The following is a 19508-nucleotide window of genomic DNA, read 5'->3' on the forward strand; positions in this document are numbered from 1 at the left end:
CAGTATTTCTACTGGTTGTTCTTTGTACTGCCTGCATCTACTGAGCAGAGGTCAGGGATGTTGCTAAAAATTCTATAATGCACAGCACCTCCCCATTGCTTTAAACCAAGAATGCTGTGGTCTCAAATGTCAGTAGCATCAAGATTGAGAACCCCTGCTGTATAGGAATGACAAAAAATGGTGAGACTGATGATGGAATAGTTCTGTACCTTGGCATCTAGTTATGGTTACATGAATTTATACACAGGATAAAATTGGACAGATACACATGCACAAATCAATGAAGATTTAAAAATATGATAAAAACTGAATAAGCCTTATAGCCCAGTTAACATGTCAATTTCCTAGTTCAATATTGTGCAGCAAAAATTTAAGATGTCACCATAGAGGAAAATTAGGTGATGGGTACACAGGACTCTTTGGAGTACTGTTTTTGCTGCGTCCATGTGAGTCTATAATTATTTCAAAATAAAAAGTAAAAAAAAAAAAAGATGAGACTGTAACAAAATAAGAACCACAGGTGTTTTCTTCAGAGAGGCTTGCTATATAACTCCTTCTCTCATGCCACTGGTGGCTGGCACAGCTGTGGGAACCAACTGAGCAGCTTGTATTCAAAGTATATAGTGGCTGTAGATCTATTTGTAAATCCTAACCAGTGGTCTAGAGTTTTAGTTGACAAATTAATAAACAACCCTCCTCACCATAAACACTTCTCCAGGATTAAGGTTCAGAAACTTATTGAACATTTCACCGTTTTCCCTTTGCTTTGGAAGTAGCCCTAGAGATACTAATGGACTGTTCCTAGGCTGTGGACCACAGTTTAAGATCAGTGTCCTAGCAGAGTTTCTATTTCTCACCACTGCCTCTTTCTCATGAAGTTGCCCCTTTCAACACACTTAACCAAATCACATCCATTCCTTTACATGTGACTCAAATTCCTTCACTTCACTTTAAAATCCTTCTCTGATTTTCCTTCCTTCCCCTGCACCAAGCAGGAGGTGAAATAACATTTCCTTCCTCTGAAACTATTGCAAAGCAAATAAGGTTCAAGTTAAGTACTGTACATATGTATCGATATCTATCACTGTGACATAAACCTTGCAGGAGACAAAGGAGAATAAAATATGATTTACTGATTTAAATGAATTTCTTCTCTAGTGGTAAAAGGGACAGTTCAATAATTGATTAACTTTAGCAGAAAATGCTATCATGCCAAGAAATTAGCTTAGGCATTGTGTGGTACATATGACAATCAAGACTTGACCCTGTTTTCAAGGACCTTGTCTAATAAAACAAATGTGCACACAACTAAGTATAACACAAGGCAAAATGGGTAAGTGACACCAGAAAGGTAATAAAGTCATATGGGAATATACAGTATTTAGAGAATATGTCTGATCAAAAAAACATTATCAGGGAAAAACTGTTAGAGAAAGTCTCATTTCAGGTAAGTCTTGAAGGATGGGTAAAACAATTAAGTCAAAATGAGAGATAAGAATTTCAATTTGCAGGGAAAATTTTGTGTTGAAGCCTAGAGGCAGGAAAGTGCAAACAAGCTTGGAATGCTTAGTGGACTCACTTGATTTAGGGTTAAGATAGGAATGAGATATTATTTTGAAACTCTGTGGAGAGCTAATAGTGACAATTATCTGGGTATCATAATCAAAGCTTAGTTCTACAGGGATAACATATGGCACCAATAATAAATAGTTTTGAGGATGGTGACTTCAACCTGGAAGCAAGGGAATCTGGAGGAGGTTACTGTTGCAATCTAGGCCAGAATTAATGAGAGTGTGAACTAGACTGGTAACAGGAGAAATAGCTTTAGATAATAGAAGGTATGTTACAAGTGATGAATTGTCAGGTGACGTGTACAAATAATTATGGTGGAAGTCAGAGAAAAAAATGATTCTGCTTGGGTGTTTTCTATTAGGGAAGCAGCAGTAATAATGGGCACGTGGGGAAGTGTATTGACTTGAAGGAGTGATCCTAGGTGAGAAAAATACAATGTACAAGTATTTCTAGAGATGAGAATAAACTTGTTTGACTGCAGCAGATCATTTCTATGAGTAATGGGAGTGAAGCTTGAGAGACTAGGAGTTAAGTTGTGGAAGGCCTTGTACCTAGTTAAGAAGCTTGGGCTTCATTTTTGAGACAATGGAAGCATGATCAATGCCTGTTATTTATACCACTTTTGGACATATGTACCATCTTGTGTTACTATGTAAGTTCCTGGACACAGGATTAAAGTTTGCTCAATAAATTCTTGTTAACTGATTGAATCCATTGACTCCTTTTGTCAAGGAAGAATTCTTCTACCATGTGAATAATAACCTCTTATTATAGTTGAATTTTGAATACTGAGACTTAAAAAACGGGATCTATCCACTTACAGATGGCTCATATTCACTTATGAAAACTTAATGATAAAATGTCAGGAATTTTGTAAGCAAGGACCTCAAGTTGGTAGCTTGAGATTGGCCATTTTGCAAGTATTTACATCAAGGGGATTGGGAAATGCTAAAAAAAATATCAAAGCTTATTTTCTGAAGAGTTGGTTTTTAACACATATCAGCATGGCACTGCTTATCTCCCCCTCCTTCCATTTTTTACCCCACATCCAACTTGCTTCTAAGTTTTTTGAGGGCAGAGACTGAATCTTATTCCTCTGTATCTTCAACATTAATGTACTCAGTGTTTATAATGAATGAAGTATGCTCTTGTAATTTTTTTCTAGACTATTAATAAACAAAAGATATTAAACAGAAAATGCCTCAAATAGACATTTAGACCTCCTGGGGCAAATTGGGTTTTTTTGTAAGTAGTTTTACCAGGACACAATCAGGCTTAGTCTTGTATGTATTGTCTATGGTTGCTTCGTCATATGAGGGCAGAGCTGAGTATTTGAGACAGAGAATGCATGGCTCACAAAGTCCAACATACCTAGGATCTAGTCTCTGAAAGTTTGCTAATCCCTGATCTAAACCCATGCCTCAAAGGTTTCTTACAGGGTAGGGCTGTTTCTAAAAAGGTCCATAATGAATTACTATACTGTATATGTTTACAGATAAATTATATTACTTCATAAATCGTGCATAGACATCCAAACTTTTTAGAAATTAATGTAAGACACAGATAATCACAGAGCAATTTCGTAAGTGCAGAGTTAAACGGTTTCCAACGGTGGAACTTTCTACCTTGACGAGTAATGATTACTTCACATCTAAACATATGTAAACAGCCATTCTTTAGCAGAAAGCTCTAATTTCTTCATGTTGTTGAAAAATGCTGCCAGAAACTTCGTTGATATGAAATGACGTCGCTATAGCAATTTACACGTTCAGAACTTTAGACCCAGATTTCAGAGTGGCTTTGCTAAGAAGTGGACTTCACGCAAGAGTACTTAAAAGAGCCAGAACAGAGTAGGACGGTTTAAGAACAGAAACACCAAGTGTATCTTTGCACATCTGGGTCACGGTGTGGTGTCAAAGTTTACATTTGTGCAATACTGGTTTATAAAGTTTATGTCCGGTGTTGTACATTCCTTGCAAGCCATCTTTAAAGGCAAGTGATGAGGTCATTTCAAATTTAATATTCTCTAGGGGAAAATTAACTTCCTGTTTATTTACACATGTATTACACTGAAAATAATTTTTGAACCTTTTGTGTCAACTAAAGTCTGCAACAGAGCAGTAAGTTAATTTGATAGAATATAAAATGAACACCTCAGCTACATCGTGCTGTCCCAGCCGGGAGGGCATGCCTTGGATACTATGTTTCTGCCCCAAACATTTAACGGGACAGTATTCACAGAGAATTCACAGGTGGGCTAGCGCGCCACTGTCAACATAGGAGACCTGATCACCTGACCAAACCTGGCTGACCAGGGTGGGAGGCTCTGGCCCCGGAGCAATGACTGCTCGGAATAGAGAAGGGTGGGCTACAGGGGCGTACTCCATTTTCCTTTCTTTATGATGAGGATTTTTTTCGTCCATTAACTTATCTTTCAATTCTAGCGCACCGTGTAGTAAAAGCAAGCGTTTAAAATTTTTAAAGTACGCGAAATTTAAGCACATTTAAATATCAACTACAAAAAACCCTCGCGGGCATTTGTTCCAGACCCTCCTCCCAGTGGGGTACACCATGAAGCAAGCTCAGGCTCCTAGGGGATGCGCACCGTAACCGCCAGAGTGAGGTGAGAGGGTGGGGAACTATCTGGCCTGCCATCGCGCAGGCGCATTTCCGGCCGCAGCGCCCGGTGGTCTAGCTCCCTTTCCAGTAATTTCGCTAGCCGTGACGTCATCCTCGTGCGCCCTTAACGGTGCCTCCCAGAACCCCCAATTTATTTTTTGGTGAAAGGGATAAGGAGGAATGAACTGACCTCTTCCACCCCACTTTGTTTTTAGTCCTTCACTCTGGACGCGCCTACGCTTTGAGCAATGGAGCAGGAAAAGGAAAGAAAAGCACTCAGGAAACCAAACCTCGCCGGCCAGGCATGACTCGGCGACGTCGCCAGCCGCCTTACCCGGCGTGCTCCGCGCGGCGCGGGCTGAGCGGCGTAGGGGGAGGGCAAGGGAGGAGGAAGCGGCGGTGGCGGTGGCTGCTGCGGATGTCGCTGCGACTCATCGCCGTCTGAACACACAGCGGCTGCTGAGCGCCCGACCTGGGCCTGCGCCGGAGCCCACGCCAAGCTCCGCGGCTCCTCGCCCGCCAGGGCGGCCCTGAGCCAGTTGTCACTGAGGTAGCGTGCCCCACATTCTCCGCTGCCCGGCCAGGCCGGCTCTGGCGTTGCCTGGCTCCCGCTCGCTCACCCGCTCCCTCCTTTGCGCCTGAGTCACCGCCGCCGCCATGGCCGAGAATGGTGAAAGCGGCGGCCCTCCGAGTTCCCAGGACAACGCCGCCGCGGCCGAAGGTGCCGGCGCCCCCGCCGCCACTGCCTCCACGGAACCCAAGATCATGAAAGTCACCGTGAAGACCCCGAAGGAGAAGGAGGAGTTCGCAGTGCCCGAGAACAGCTCCGTCCAGCAGGTGAGGGCCGCGCTAGGCTCGGGGCGGGGTGGGGATGGCGGCAGGACCTCCGCCAGCGGCAGGAGGAGACTGTTTTGCAAGGGCTTGGGAGGAAGGGGTCGTCTCCGGAGGTGCCCTCGGCCTTTCTCCGGCGTCTGATCCCAAATTAGATCACACCCAGGTTTGTGGGTTTGCTCCTGGGGACACCGCAGAGGTTTGTGGCGGGGCCTCTCGGCCTGTTTATGAGACGCGCCGATGCCCCTCTCCTCGGCGCCTTCCTCTTGCTCCGGCGTCCGCCGACCCCAGCCTCCTCCCTCAGCTCCCCGCCTCCAGCCGCCTCCCTCTGACTCCGCACAAAGGAAAGAGACCCGCCGCCTGGCTCGGGCGGGGTGGAGGCTGGGCCAGGGTTTGGCTTAGCCCGGTCTGCGGTTTTGTCTCTTGAAGGATAAAAAAAAGAGGGGGTGCTCATTGTTTTACCTGCCTGGGGGTTAAAGTAGATTTTTGGGATGAGGAGCACGTGTGCATTTAGTTCTGCGTTTTGACCGCTGAAATCTTTCCCACCTTCCAGTCTTTAAAGAAGAAAATGAGCTATGACGTAGAAATTGCTTTCAGCCAAATCTTAATAAACTAGGCTTAAGGAGAAAGGTGGATGACTTTCATTGACGAAATGCTGGTTCTGTTTTTTTTTTTTTTTTTTTTAAGTGTATTTGTCATTCTTTAGATGCCGGTCGTTGGGGAGGTTTTTGTTTGATTTTAGAGGAATAGCAACGTTATTCACATGTTAGCAATTGCAGTCAGATGAAAGAGCACGAACCTGGAGCTAATGGAGGAAATTTAAAAGTATTTTACCGCTTAAAATCTATTCAGGAATACAGTTATTGCAGTTAATTAATGATCTTGAGGAACTTAAATCATTTTAGTTTTTGTTAAATATACGTCCCAGAATATTTCCGTAATTACTGAATTGATCTCAGACAATTGGTCAGCAGATATCAAGACAGTGTGAACAGTTTATGAAGAAGCAAAAATGAAACGTACCTGTAAGTTTCCCTTAAGGAACAATAAATAATTGCGATATTTGTTTATATGATTATGAACGGTGGTGTGTTCTGTCAAGTAGTAAGAATGTGTAGCATCGTGAGAAACTTTGACCACCTTTTGAATCCCTATTTTTTTGGTCTCTCAATTTTCCTATAAAAATTTCCCTTAATTTTTAAAGTATTTTCCAGCATACAGGAAAGTTGGAATAATTGTGCAGTGAACTCTTATGTGTCCATCACCTACATTTAGCATCTTGCTTCATTTGCTTTATCAAACAATTAATCATTTATTGGTCAGTTTTATTTTTTGGATGCAATTCAAAGCAAGTTGCAAGTAGTAGTACATGTTACGCTTTTGAAGTGTGGTGTTGGAGAAGACTCTTGAGAGTCCCTTGGACAGCAAGGAGATAACCAGTGCATTCTAAAGGAAATCAGACCTGAATATTCATTGGAAGGACTGATGCTGAAGCTGAAACTCCCAATACTTTGGCCACCTGATGCGAAGAACTGACTCATTTGAAAAGACCTTCATGCTGGGAAACATTTAGGGCGGGAGGAGAAGGGGATGAAAGAGGATGAGATGGTTGGATGGCATCTCGGCTCAATGGACGGGTTTGAGTAAGCTCTGGGAGTTGGTGAGGGACAGGGAAGCCTGGCGTGCTGAAGTCCATGGGATCGCGAAGAGTTGGGTACAACCGAGCAACTGAATTGAACCCTTGAGTTCAGGTTTTCAACTTAAAATTTTTGAAGGTAAATTTGACTTGCGGTGAAATGCAGTCGGTTGCCATTCCACGAGTTTACACAAATACATACACCTGTGTAATCCGAAGTCTTCTGGTGTCTGCTTCTGAATATGCTATCTAGGTTAGTCATAACTTTCCTTCCAAGGAGTAAGCAAGCATCTTTTAATTTCATGGCTGCAGTCACCATCTGCAGTGATTTTGGAGCCCAAAAAAATAAAGCCTGACACTGTTTCCACTGTTTCCCCATCTATTTCTGATGAAGTGATGGGACCAGATGCCATGATCTTAGTTTTCTGAATGTTGAGCTTTAAGCCAACCTTTTCACTCTCCTTTTTCACTTTCATCAAGAGGCTTTTTAGTTCCTCTTCACTTTCTGCCATAAGGGTGGTGTCATCTGCATATCTGAGGTTATTGAGATTTCTACCAGCAAGCTTGATTCCGGCCTGTGCTTCTTCCAGCCCAGCGTTTCTCATGATGTACTCTGCATATAAGTTAAATATAGAGTTTCACATAAATGGTATATGGTATACACTCTGTTGGGTAAGGCTTTTTCATTCAGCTTAGGGTTTTGAGACTCATTATTATGTTACTCCTTGGAAGAAAAGTTATGACCAACCTAGATAGCATATTGAAAGGCAGAGACATTACTTTGCCAACAAAGGTCCGTCTAGTCAAGGTTTTGGTTTTTCCAGTGGTCATGTATAGATGTGAGAGTTGTACTGTGAAGAAAGCTGAGTACTGAAGAATTGATGCTTTTGAACTGTGGTGTTGGAGAAGACTCCTGAGAGTCCCTTGGACTGCAAGGAGATCCAACCAGTCCCTTCTAAAGCAGATCAGTCTTGAGTGTTCTTTGGAAGGAATGATGCTGAAGCTGAAACTCCAGTACTTTGGCCACCTCATGCGAAGTGTTAACTCAATGGAAAAGACTCTGATGCTGGGAGGGATTGGGGGCAGGAGGAGAAGGGGACGACAGAGGATGAGATGGTTGGATGGCATCACTGACTCGATGGACGTGAGTCTGGGTAAACTCCAGGAGTTGATGATGGACAGGGAGGCCTGGTGTGCTGTGATTCATGGGGTCGCAAAGAGTCGGACACGACTGAGTGACTGAACTGAACTATGTATCATCAGTAGTTCTTTCTTTTTTATTGTTTTTTGTCTTCCATTGTATGAATATACCACCATAATTTATCCATTTTCATATTGAAAGTCACCTGGACTCTTTCCAGTTAGTTGCTCTGAACACTTCTGTACAACTCTTTTTGTTGGATGAATGCTTTTATCTCTTGTTAATGCTTAGAAGAGGAATGAGTGTGTGTAACAGGGAAGCTGAATGTTTAGTTTCATAAGGAACTGTGTTTTTTTTTAAAGTGCTTGTACTTTACAATCCCACTGACAGTGCATGGGAATTCCTGTTGCTCCACATTCCTACAAACATTTGATAATATCAGTCTTTTTTATTTTTGTTACTCTAGTCAGTGTGTAGCCATGTTAACTTCTGAAGACTGTAGTTGTTTCTAGGATTTCAAGTTCAGGTCTCCATTATTCTGGCTGCTTAAAGCAGCCATGTTTAAGCATTTTACTGTAAAAGATTAGAAAGAAAGTCAATATTTTATAAATAGAAAAATTCATTTAGATCAGTTTATTATACTATTATCTGTGAGGATTTTTAAACTTTTTTGATGGTGAAACTAGAATTTCTAATTCTGTGGAAGTTTTATTTTTACTCCTCTGTAACCAAAGTAAAAATTTAACAGATAAAGTCTTTCTGCAGCAATTTTTTCTCATGGTAGTTGAATTTTTATTTTGATAAATACTTTATTTTGAAGTAGAAAGTGTGATAAAAATTTAAGCTTATCATTCATTGCATTAAAAACCTGAACACAAATTGAACTACCTGTGGGCTCTGTTAGGGGAACTACATTTGCAAAAATGTACAAGAATAAGAAAAGTTGTTTTCACATGGTTTGAAAAATTCTACTTGAAGCACAAGAGAAGTTCTGTCATCTATAATTTTAAGTTTTTCTCTAAGGGTTTCACAGATTTAAACGGTTTACTACAGATTAAAATTCGTCAATAAAATAAGCTTAATGACGTTGAGATTGCACTGAACGTTTTTTGTAAAAAATTGGGAAGTATTTGGTCCTGAAAGTTCTTATGGAATCTTAAAGGTAAAAAGGATAAGCAGAAGACCTCCAAAAAATACTATTGAAGGCTTAGGCGTTCTGTTAAACACATCCCATTTTCTGCAGCTTAACAATTTGTTTTCTTTGTGATGTAAATTCTTTCACTACACTGTGCCAATATAGTATTAGGGCTTCCGTGATAGCTCAGTTGGTAAAGAACCCGCCTGCATTGCAGGAGACCCGGGTTCAATTCCTGGGTCTGGAAGATCCGCTGGAGAAGGGAAAGGCTACCCACTCTGGTATTCTGGAGTATGTATATGACTGTTTTAGTTGATTGGATGAAATTATATTACATATCTTGGATAAGGTATAAACAAGTTGTAAGGTGGTTACTAAGTTTCTTATTTTTCCCTCTGTTTCTGTTTGTAACAGGGAGAAACAGGATACTTTAATACAGTTTGTATTCAATTTTAACTCATTCCAGGTTGATGATAAAGCTTATAGTTTTTGAAATTAATGTGAAATTTATTTTTTCCTTGAGTGCTCAATGGGGTAATGTTTAAATTTCTACCTAAAGGTCATTGGAATATAAACTTTTACTATGTCTTTCCATGGTGGTTTCATTAGTAAGGGTTTTCTTGATATAAGTAAATAGATTTTTTTTAATGTGTAATGGCAAAATCCCTGTGTATGAGATTATGTTTTCTCTTACTTATTCATTATTTGCTATTGGAAACAGTTTGAGGATTTCTAAGTGTCAGCAAGCAAGATGAAGTCCAGGAGAATGTTGTGGTTAACATTAGTGCAGAGAAAGGACTGGACTTCTATATACTAGCTCCTAACTAGGTTGCTCTGGGATTTTTATAGTTCTCTAGACTGTAGTCTTAAGATTTTGAACTACAGTCATCTGAAGTAATCAGGCAGTGTATTGTAGTTTAGGGAAATGTCTTCATCACTTGAATCTTTTAGAAAAATATTAACATAATGTACATGTTATTAACATACTTAGATATAATGTATGTATTGTACTGAATAGAATTGAACTTTTCCTTGATAGGGGAAATTACACTGACTCAGGGTCATTCTCACAAACGTCATTTAAAACAAAGACTTTATAGTGTAGATCTAGAACTTCGGTCCACAGGCATGCCTCAAGCCATGCCTGAGTGTTGAGCCCTTAAAATATGGTTGGACTGATCTGAAATGTGCTGAATGGGTAAAATACACACCAGATTTTGAAAGCTTGTGCCTGGTTTCTTAAGAAGCACAATGTTTCCAAGATTTATCTGTGTTGTAGCATGTATTTTACTGCTGAATAATATTCCAGTGTATGTCACATTTTATTTCTCCAGTTGATTCATTCATCAATTGATGGACATTTAGAGTGTCTCTACTTTTTAACTATTATGAATAACGCCAAGGTGAATACTTACACAAGTTTTTTGTGGACATATTCTTGAGCATATGCCTTTTGCGTTGAATTATTGGGTCATGTGATAGCTGTCTATTGACCTGCTCTTGGGACTGCCAGACTATTTTCCAAAGTGGTTGTACCAGTTTTTATTCCTGCCAACAATACATGAGGATTCCAGTTACTTTCCATTGTCTGTAACACTTGTTACTGTCTGTCTTTGTAGCTTTCCTGCTATGAAGCGTTTTGTTGTGATTACTTGACTTTCTGTTACTCAAGCAGCAGTTCTTAATATGGTCTGGGGGTCCCCATAGCCCTTCTAGGAGGATCATAAGGTCAACACTGCTTTCATAATTTCCCGAGATATTTTTTTCATTCTAATTTTCTCAAAAACAAACAACATACTTTTTCAGAATCTGCAAGATGTGGGATACCAAGACGGATGTAAAACTCCAATTGTCTTCCAGTATAAGACTGAAGTTATTTACAAAAATTTAAAAGTTATTCTTCACACTAGGAAAAGCGTTATTTTTGGTTAAAAAAAAAAAAAGAAAATGCTTCTATTAATGTAATGAGTTTATTATTGTGAATTAATATTTTTAAAGATTTCTTAGTTTTAATTTCTAGTATATCAGTGGTTTTAACCTGCTTAAAAGCTCCATGGAGTTTCAAAAGCTCTGTGGGGTTTCAAATCTGTAATAGTGGTGTCCTGAGGCCAAAAATTGCTGCAATGGGGTATTTAATAGATTATGTAGGTAGTTTTAAGATTGAGGATTGACTTCACTAAGTTGCCATTATTTTTACCTAGAAACTATGGTAGCCTACTGGTCAGTTCCCTCCCTGCACCCCCATTAACTCCTAGAGCAGTCTCTGAAAAAATTAATCAGATCATGTTACCCTCTACATAAACTAACAACTCCCCACTGGTCTTGGACTTGACTTTAATGGGGCCATGAGGCCTTGTGTGATAAGGTTCGTTCCTGCCTCTCCAGTCTGATGCCATCTTTCCTCCTTCGTCACTTGGCTCTTGCCTTATTGACTTTTTAGTTCCTTGGTCTGTTAATCACTTTTTTTTCCCCCTGCCTGAGGAGTTTTGTGCAGTTTGTTCTTGCTACCCAGAATGCCTCTCACTCTTTGGCTATTCCCACTCGGTGCAAAGGTCACTTTCTCAAAGAAGTATCCTTGATTTTCCAGAGTAGGTTGAGATTCCCCATTGTATTTTCTCACAGTATCCTGGTTTGGGTCATAGTTTATTACAACTTAAAGCCTGTAATCATGTGATTATTTGATTAATTTTGTGTGTGTGCGCTAGAGAAGATCTGTGGTTGTTCCCAATAGTGTTACCAAAGGGAACAACCACAGATCTTCTCTAGCGCACACACAAAAAATTAATCAATATCACGATTACAGGCTTTAAGTTGTAATAAACTATGATCCAAACCAGGATACTGGACAGAGAAGGCAATGGCACCCCACTCCAGTACTCTTGCCTGGAAAATCCCATGGACGGAGGAGCCTGGTAGGCTGCAGTCCATGGTGTCGCCAAGAATCGGACACGACTGAGCAACTTCACTTTCACGCACTGGAGAAGGAAATGGCAACCCACTCCGGTGTTCTTGCCTGGAGAATCCCAGGGACGGGGGAGCCTGGAGGGCTGCAGTCTATGGGGTCGCACAGAGTCGGACACGACTGATGCGACTTAGCAGCAGCAGTACATGGTATGGTCTAAGTAAATATTTGTTTATAACTGAATCTAGACCATATGCATGATAATATTACTTAGGACTTCCCTGGTACCTCAGCTGGTAAGGAATCTGCCTGTGATGCCAGAAACCCCAGTTCGATTCCTGGGTTGGGAAGATCCCGGAGAAGGGACAGGCTACCCATTCCAGTGTTCTTGGGCTTCCCTGGTGGCTCAGTCTGGTAAAGAATCTGCCTGCAATGAGGGAGACCTGGGTTCGATCCCTGGTTTGGGAAGATGTGCTTCCCTGGTGCCTCAGCTGTAAAGAATCTGCCAGCAAAGTGGGAGACACAAGTTTGATCCCTGAGTCGGGAAGATATGCTGGAAAGGAAATGGCAACCCACTCTAGTATTCTTGCCTGGAAAATCCCATGAACAGAGGAGCTTGGTGGGCTACAGTCCATGGGGTTGCAAGAGTCAGACATGACTTAGTGACTGAACCACCACCACCACCAGTTACTTAGTGTTTACTGAGTGCAGTACAGTTGTCCCTCGGTGTTGCCAAGGATTGGTTCCAGGACCCACTGTGGATACCAAAATCTGCAAATGCTCAAGTCCCCAAGTCTCCCTCTGCGTTTGTGAATTTGGACAGCTGGCTATACATAATCTCATTGTTTTCTGCTCTCCTCTCGTGGCTTCATTTGAAGCTGCTCTCCCTGCAGCTCAACACTCTTGACTGCCACAGGATGTTCATTCTCGCTTCTAGTTACTGAAACAATTTTTCTAGAAGAGCCTTTCTTTCTTTCTTTTTTAGAGCAGCCTTAACTGAGAAGCTTCATCTCAACCACAGAACCCAGAAAGATTTGAATCAGTTCATTTCAATCACTCACTTGTGTCCGACTCTTTGCCGACAAAAAAAAAGGAAAGAAAGTTTTAAATGACCGTCTGTTTTTCCAGCCAGTATGCTTTTAAATGCATAGGAGAGAAGTTAATTCTTTACCTAAGCTAAGTGGTGTGCTAGTAGATGGTTATCAGCTAGTTCTTTGTGGGGAAAACAGCACTAATTTGTAGTGTTTGCTGATTTCCATGGTAGTAAATACCTCTCCCTATGGAAGATTTTAGGCTATGACTATAAAACTGGTTTATTCGATTCCTGAAAATTAAGACTGAGCTGGTAGGAGCTGTTGCTTACAGTGAATGTCTTAAGGCACGTGTCAGCTAACTAGCGGAGAAGGCAATGGCACCCCACTCCAGTACTCTTGCCTGGAAAATCCCATGGATGGAGGAGCCTGATAGGCTGCAGTCCATGGGGTCGCTAGGAGTTGGACACGAATGAGCGACTTCCCTTTCACTTTCCACTTCCATGAATTGGAGAAGGAAATGGCAACCCATTCCAGTATTCTTGCCTGGAGAATCCCAGGGATGGAGGAACCTGGTGGGCTGCTGTCTATGGGGTTGCACAGAATCGGACACGACTGACGTGACGTAGCAGTAGCAGCCAACTAGAGTGAGCCAAATTCACCATGCCCATTCATCTTTATATTATCTGTGCTTTCAGAACAGCCCATAGAGCTGAAAATATTTACTGTCTATCTCTTTACCGGAAATTTGCTGACTGCTACTATAGGGCATTAGGTCTCACTAGATCCAGATTTTGTCACACGGTTCCTCAAAACCTTTCTTATTGGAAAATTTTGCCATGACTTAAGTTTAACAGCGTGACTGGTAGAGATATAATGCAAGCTGCATATATAATTTTTCTCATAGCCACTTAAAAAATTAATTTTTTATAGAATACTTAGAACATAAAATTTACCATCCTAACCATTTTTGAGTGTACAATTAGTTCAGTGACCTTAAATACATTCATATTGTTGTGCAGCCATCACCACCATCCATCTCTAGAATTCTTTTCATCTTAAACCGAAACCCTGTACCTATAAACAATAGTTCTCCATTATCCCATCCTGCCAGCCTCTGGCAAGAACCATTCTGCTTTTTGTCTCTATGAATTTGACTACTTAGGTTTCTCGTAAGAGTGGAATCATAATATTGGTCCTTTTGTGACTGCCTTATTTCACTTAGCATAGTGTCCTTAAGTTTCATTCATGTTTCAGCATGTGAGAGAATTTCCTTCTTTAAGGCTGAAGGATACTCCATTGTATGGGTATATTATGTTATGTATATATCCCATTTTGTCTATCCATTCAGCTGTCAGGGTCACTTGGGTTGTTTCTGTCTTTTGGGTTTGTAATTGTAATATATATTTTTTAACTTAGTATATCTTAAGTATTATTTCAACATGTAACTGATATTTTAAAAATTAAGATACTTTTCTGTTTCATACCAGGTATTCAAGATGTGGTGTGTATTTTACAGGCACAGCATATCTTAATTTGAACTAGCCACATTTCAAGTGTTGAGTAGCCACTTTAGTTAGAGACTTCAGAATTCTATAGCATAGCTAATAAGGTCTTCATGCTTTGTTTCCTACATACCTGTCCCTGGTCATTCACTGCATTTCAGCTGTTTTTAAGTCTTTTCCTCCATCTATCACTAGCTCTTTGTCCTTTTGAGTCTTTGCTAATGCTGCTAATGACAGTAACATAATATTTACTACAGGCTTATTATACTAAGGCATATTGCCTTAATACTTTTTAAAGTTTCACAACTTTATGGTGAAAGTACTATTGTTACCTGTTATTTAAAAATAAACCAAGACTCAGGTTAGAAAAGTGGTTAAATGTATACACTTGTTATATGGTGAGCCTAGGTTGAAATCCAGTGACTGACTCTGGAGTCCACACCTTCAAGATGCCTTGACTTTTCTCTGGTTGGCTTTTCAGCCTTTAGCTTTATATAAGTATTAGTTCATTGAAGTTTGCTTGGACTTGCCACTGTAAATTAGATCAGTGACTATAATCTCTGATACCATTTTGTGATTAAATGGACTTATCCTTCCCTCCCCATACTGTAAGAATTTACAAAGATAGGGGCTGTTTTGCTTACCTCTTAATCCCATGGTACCTGCCTAGTATTGTACTTGGCACACATTGAGTAATGCAAATATTTATAGAGTGAATGAGCAAATAGTGTGTTAAAGATTTTTTTTTTGCAGTGTTTTGTGCTTAGTTGGGAATATTTTAACTGTGATTTGCTTAGAAGAATGTGACGTTTAGTCTTACTTTATTCAAGTGTCCAATAGCATTATTTATTTAGAAAAATATTTATCTTATTTTTTGGTTGTGCTTGGTCTTCAGTGGTGCACTTGGGCTTTCTCTAGTTGCAGAGAGCGGGGCCTGCTCTCTAGTTGTGGGTGTGCAGGGCTTCTCATTGTGGTGGCTTCTCTTGTGGAGCACAGGTTTGAGGCTTATGGGCTTCAGTAGTTGCAGCATTTGGGCTCTAGTTGTGATGCACGGGCTTAGATGCTTCACAGCAGCATGTGGAATCTTCCCAGATCAGGACTCCAACATATTCCCTGCATTGGCAACTGGATTCTTAGCCATTGTATCACCAAGGAAGTCCCAATGGCATTATTTTAGTTGTTTCTCTAGCTGAGCAACTTCCACTGTAAAAAAAAGAAAATCCCTTTAAAATTAGAATTGGGAGGTTTTTCAAGAGACTAATGTTGCTATCTCCAAATCTACTTGATGCAAAACTTACTGAGTTAGCATATCAGATTCCGTTTATTATAGGTATAAACAATATATATATGTGCATCTATTTTGCAAATAATTTTCATCACCAGAAGATAAGAGCTCTGGTTTGTTCTAGGTAAATTTATGCTGTTCTGAGTGAGTTTGATATCCCGTAGATATGACTACCTAGACTGCTTGATTTATGGATTAAACAACTAATGTGTAGATTTATAGACTGGTATGAGGTCTTCTGTTAGATTTTTTTTTTTTTTCATAGCCTTTAAGACTCTCTCTAGTTTTTATAAAGAGTATGGCTTTATTAGTTTTAAAAATACAGACTGCAAGGAAAATGAAATACATCATGCATTCTGTTTAGGAAATTTCAAATGAGAAAAGTGTGAAATAAAACATATATGTGTATGGCTGAGTCCCTTTGTTGTTCATCTGAAACAGTCACAAAATTGTTAATTGGCTATACCATAATACAAAACTCAAAAAAAATTTTTTTTAAAGGAAAACCCATCCTTAAGTGTGTATCTAATTCTGTTCAGAAAAATACTGATATATTTACCCATATGTAATTTTCTACTTATTCCTGTTAAGCAGATAGATCATTACCCACACTTTTACCTTATTCTTTATTTGTATCTTCACAGTCTTTCTATGTTGGCATATGAAGAGCTAACTCATCCCACTGTTATTTATTGATTATTTGTATTTATTAGGTTGGTGCAAGTGTAATTGTGGTTTTGAACTATTAATTTTAATCATTATAACTAGGTTCAAGCACATCTTTATTAATCAAAATTGGAAACATTACAGTGAATACATTTTTGCCAACGAGAAATAAGTTTGTTTTTTCCTGTAGTGTAAAAATCTGTGCTTTAGGATTTGATGAACTTTTGAAAAGTATTTTCTGCCTCCTGTTGGTTGTGGAAGCATTTTGCCCGCAAAAAATTGTCAATACTTGAAGTGGTAGTCAGTTAGCAAGAGGTCAGGTAAACATAGCTAGTGAAGCAAAACTTCGTAGCCCAGTTTGTTAAACTTTTGAAGCATTGATTGTGCAGTGGGCTGTCAGGCATTGTCGTGGAGGGGAATTGGGTCCTTTCTGTTGATCAGTGCTGGCTGTAGGCATTGCAGTTTTCAGTGCATCTCATTAATTTGCTGAGCATACATACTTCTCAGATGTAACGGTTTCACTGGAATTCAGTAAACTAGTGGATCAGACCAGCAACAGGCCACCAAACAGTGAGCATGACCTTGTTTTGGTGCAAGTTTGGCTTTGGAAGTGCTTTGGAGCTTCTTCTTGGTCCAAGCTCTGAGCTGGTCATTGCTGGTTATTATATAAAATCCACTTTTTGTCACATGTCACAATCTGATTGAGAAATTGCTCTTCATTGCTGCATACAATAAAAGATGACGACACTTAAAAACGACGATTTTTTTGATTTACCGTCAGCTCATGAGGCCCCCACTTACTGAGATTTTTCACCTTTCCTATTTGCTTCTAATGCCCAAGACCATAGAATGGTCGAAGTTGAGTTCTTCAACAATTTCTCACGTAGTTGTTAGAGGACCAGCTTTGATGATTGCTCTCAATTGGTTGTAGTCAACTGAGACCAACTGATGGCTGGCCACTCCTCTCATCTTCAAGGCTCCTGTCTTCTTGAACCACCACTGCACTGTACATTCGTTAGCAGTTCCTGGGCCAAATGCATTGTTGTTGCGACTTGTCTCTGCTGCTTTGCAATTCATTTTGAACTCATAAAATTGCTCGATTTGCTTTTTGTCATTTCCATAGTCTAAAATAAAGTTCACAACAGGTAATATTGCTAGCAAAAAACAAGCTAGAAATGCACATTTAAGTGAGGTATAACATAACCACATTTAAGAATGTATTCCAGAATCAAATGGCAAAGTTTGATGCAAAGCCACAATTATTTTTGCACCAGCCTAATGCATAATATTAATATTTTTGAAGAAGGGGAAAGGGTATTGTCATTAGGAATATTGTGGTCTGCATTTTGGAGAAAGCATTAACCTTGGAATACAGCTTTACACCTCTGAGCCTCACTGGCCATATTCTTAACATGTGATTAAATACCTGCTTTACTAGATTATTTGAAGGATTTCATGAAACAGTATGTGAAAGTACCTAACTCAGAGTTTATATACTTGTTAATTGTACACTTGTTAATTATACACTTGAATTGGCTTCTTTCCTCTCGATCTTTTTGTTTGCCAGGAAATTGAGTCTTAATTTTTTGTAGTAGAAGAAAGCTCAGTTTGCTAGCATGTGAAAGTGAAACATTTAGTTTGTAGTTATTTATAAACTGCATTTATTTAAACATACAGTTTTTAAGAGTTTCCATTGATAATGCACTGTAACATTTTCGACTGTTCAGATTTATATTTATAAAAAGGTGCCCTTTTCTCATATAGCTGCTTATGTTTCTGTAGTTTATCTTATGCCCGACATCTTAATGTAAGATTTATGCACTGTTTTTTTTAATGAGGGTATTTTAAGGTTACTCAGACCTCAGGCAAACGTATTTTTTACATTTTTTTTTTTTTTTTTTGAGAGATATAAGCAGTACTGAATAAAAAACTGATTAAAAAGTAGAGACTCTCAAAGGAACTGTGACTTAAAAATACTGAAGTAGCAAATATTTGAATGCAGTATGTTATTCACACAACTATTAGAAAATTCTTATTAAATGCTATTAATACGTGGTTCTGCAGGAAATGAAATTAAAGTGTTTTAATCTTTAGTTTTGGGGATTTTATTTTGAGCTTGCAAGATTTTTCTGTTTTTTTTTTTTTGTAAGGATATTTAATATAAGCAGAGACTGGCTATTCAAAAGTAAATTTGGATTGTGGGATATTGGTAAGGGATGACTGTTTCATAAAAGGATATTAACTCAATATTTTAAAGAGTTTATAGTTCAGAGTTTATCCTCACACAGTTAGGTTAGAAATATTTAAGTGTTTGCCTGAGTGTATTATGCCCAGATATATTACATTCATCACTTAATTGTCCCATTAGTCCTGCAGAATAATTATAATCTCCATTTTAGTGATAGAAAATTGAGGCTCAGAGACAGGTAACATCTTAGAAGTCATACAACTAGTAAGTGGCAAAAATAAGATTTGAATTCAGGTCTAACTTGTCTCATAAACATTCTTTCCTAATATGGTAATGCTTTGTCTCCACCCTACCCCACCATGTTTGTGTTTCTCATTTTCTTCCCCTAAACAAATCAGGAACAGGGAATAAATGAAGTAGCTGAGATTTGAACAGATGAGATTTGTGTCATAAAAGTTGATACTATATTAAATCTTAGATTTTTTCATTTCATACAGCATTCTATTTTATGTAGCCTTCTAATTCTTGATTATTTATTTGCCTCTTCTCCCTCAGATTAAAAATAGCAAATTTAGGGGGAAGAGAGTATGCTGTAAAGATAAGAATGTACTGGAAGATAAAAGGCAAATATAAGACAGTTTGAGAGTCTGGAACAGTATTTCTATATTGTAGGACAGCAGCTGATACTGTACCAGTAACTAACTCAGTATTGTCAGAAAGTTAAATTGTATTTGGTAGAATGGAAAGCAGTTTTGGTTTTCACATAGGCGTGAACATTAGCTGGATAATCCACTGATGTGAAACACCTTTCTTCGGATGATGTTGAGAAAATGAGAAGGCTACCAAATGTTTTGTAGATGGCTGAGTTGATTTCAGATCATTAAATACCTTACTTTGAAGTATGTTGAAATTTTGATTCTTGAGATTCTTGAGAATGTGTATAGTAGTTTTCACTTTTGAACTTTTAGCCTGTTGGAAATTTCTGTAGGTTGTCAAG

The 19508-nt window shown here is 39.3% G+C and overlaps 1 protein-coding gene across 2 annotated transcripts in view; it reads left to right on the plus strand.

The window, feature by feature from the left end:
* Positions 1–4545: 4545 nt before the first annotated feature.
* The window catches only part of LOC120860297 (ubiquilin-1), a 55383-nt gene continuing 40420 nt past the window's right edge, over positions 4546–19508 (plus strand). The window contains exon 1 of one of the 2 annotated variants that reach the window (XM_040236073.1): positions 4546–5028. In XM_040236073.1, coding sequence (XP_040092007.1) covers positions 4849–5028 — 180 coding nt within the window. In that variant the 5' untranslated portion in view covers positions 4546–4848. The remainder of the gene's footprint in view (positions 5029–19508) is intronic. The other variant, XM_040236072.1, reaches the window with a different exon arrangement.

Source organism: Oryx dammah, unplaced genomic scaffold (assembly GCF_014754425.2).
Source record: "Oryx dammah isolate SB20612 unplaced genomic scaffold, SCBI_Odam_1.1 HiC_scaffold_11056, whole genome shotgun sequence".
Classification (NCBI taxonomy): domain Eukaryota; kingdom Metazoa; phylum Chordata; class Mammalia; order Artiodactyla; family Bovidae; genus Oryx; species Oryx dammah.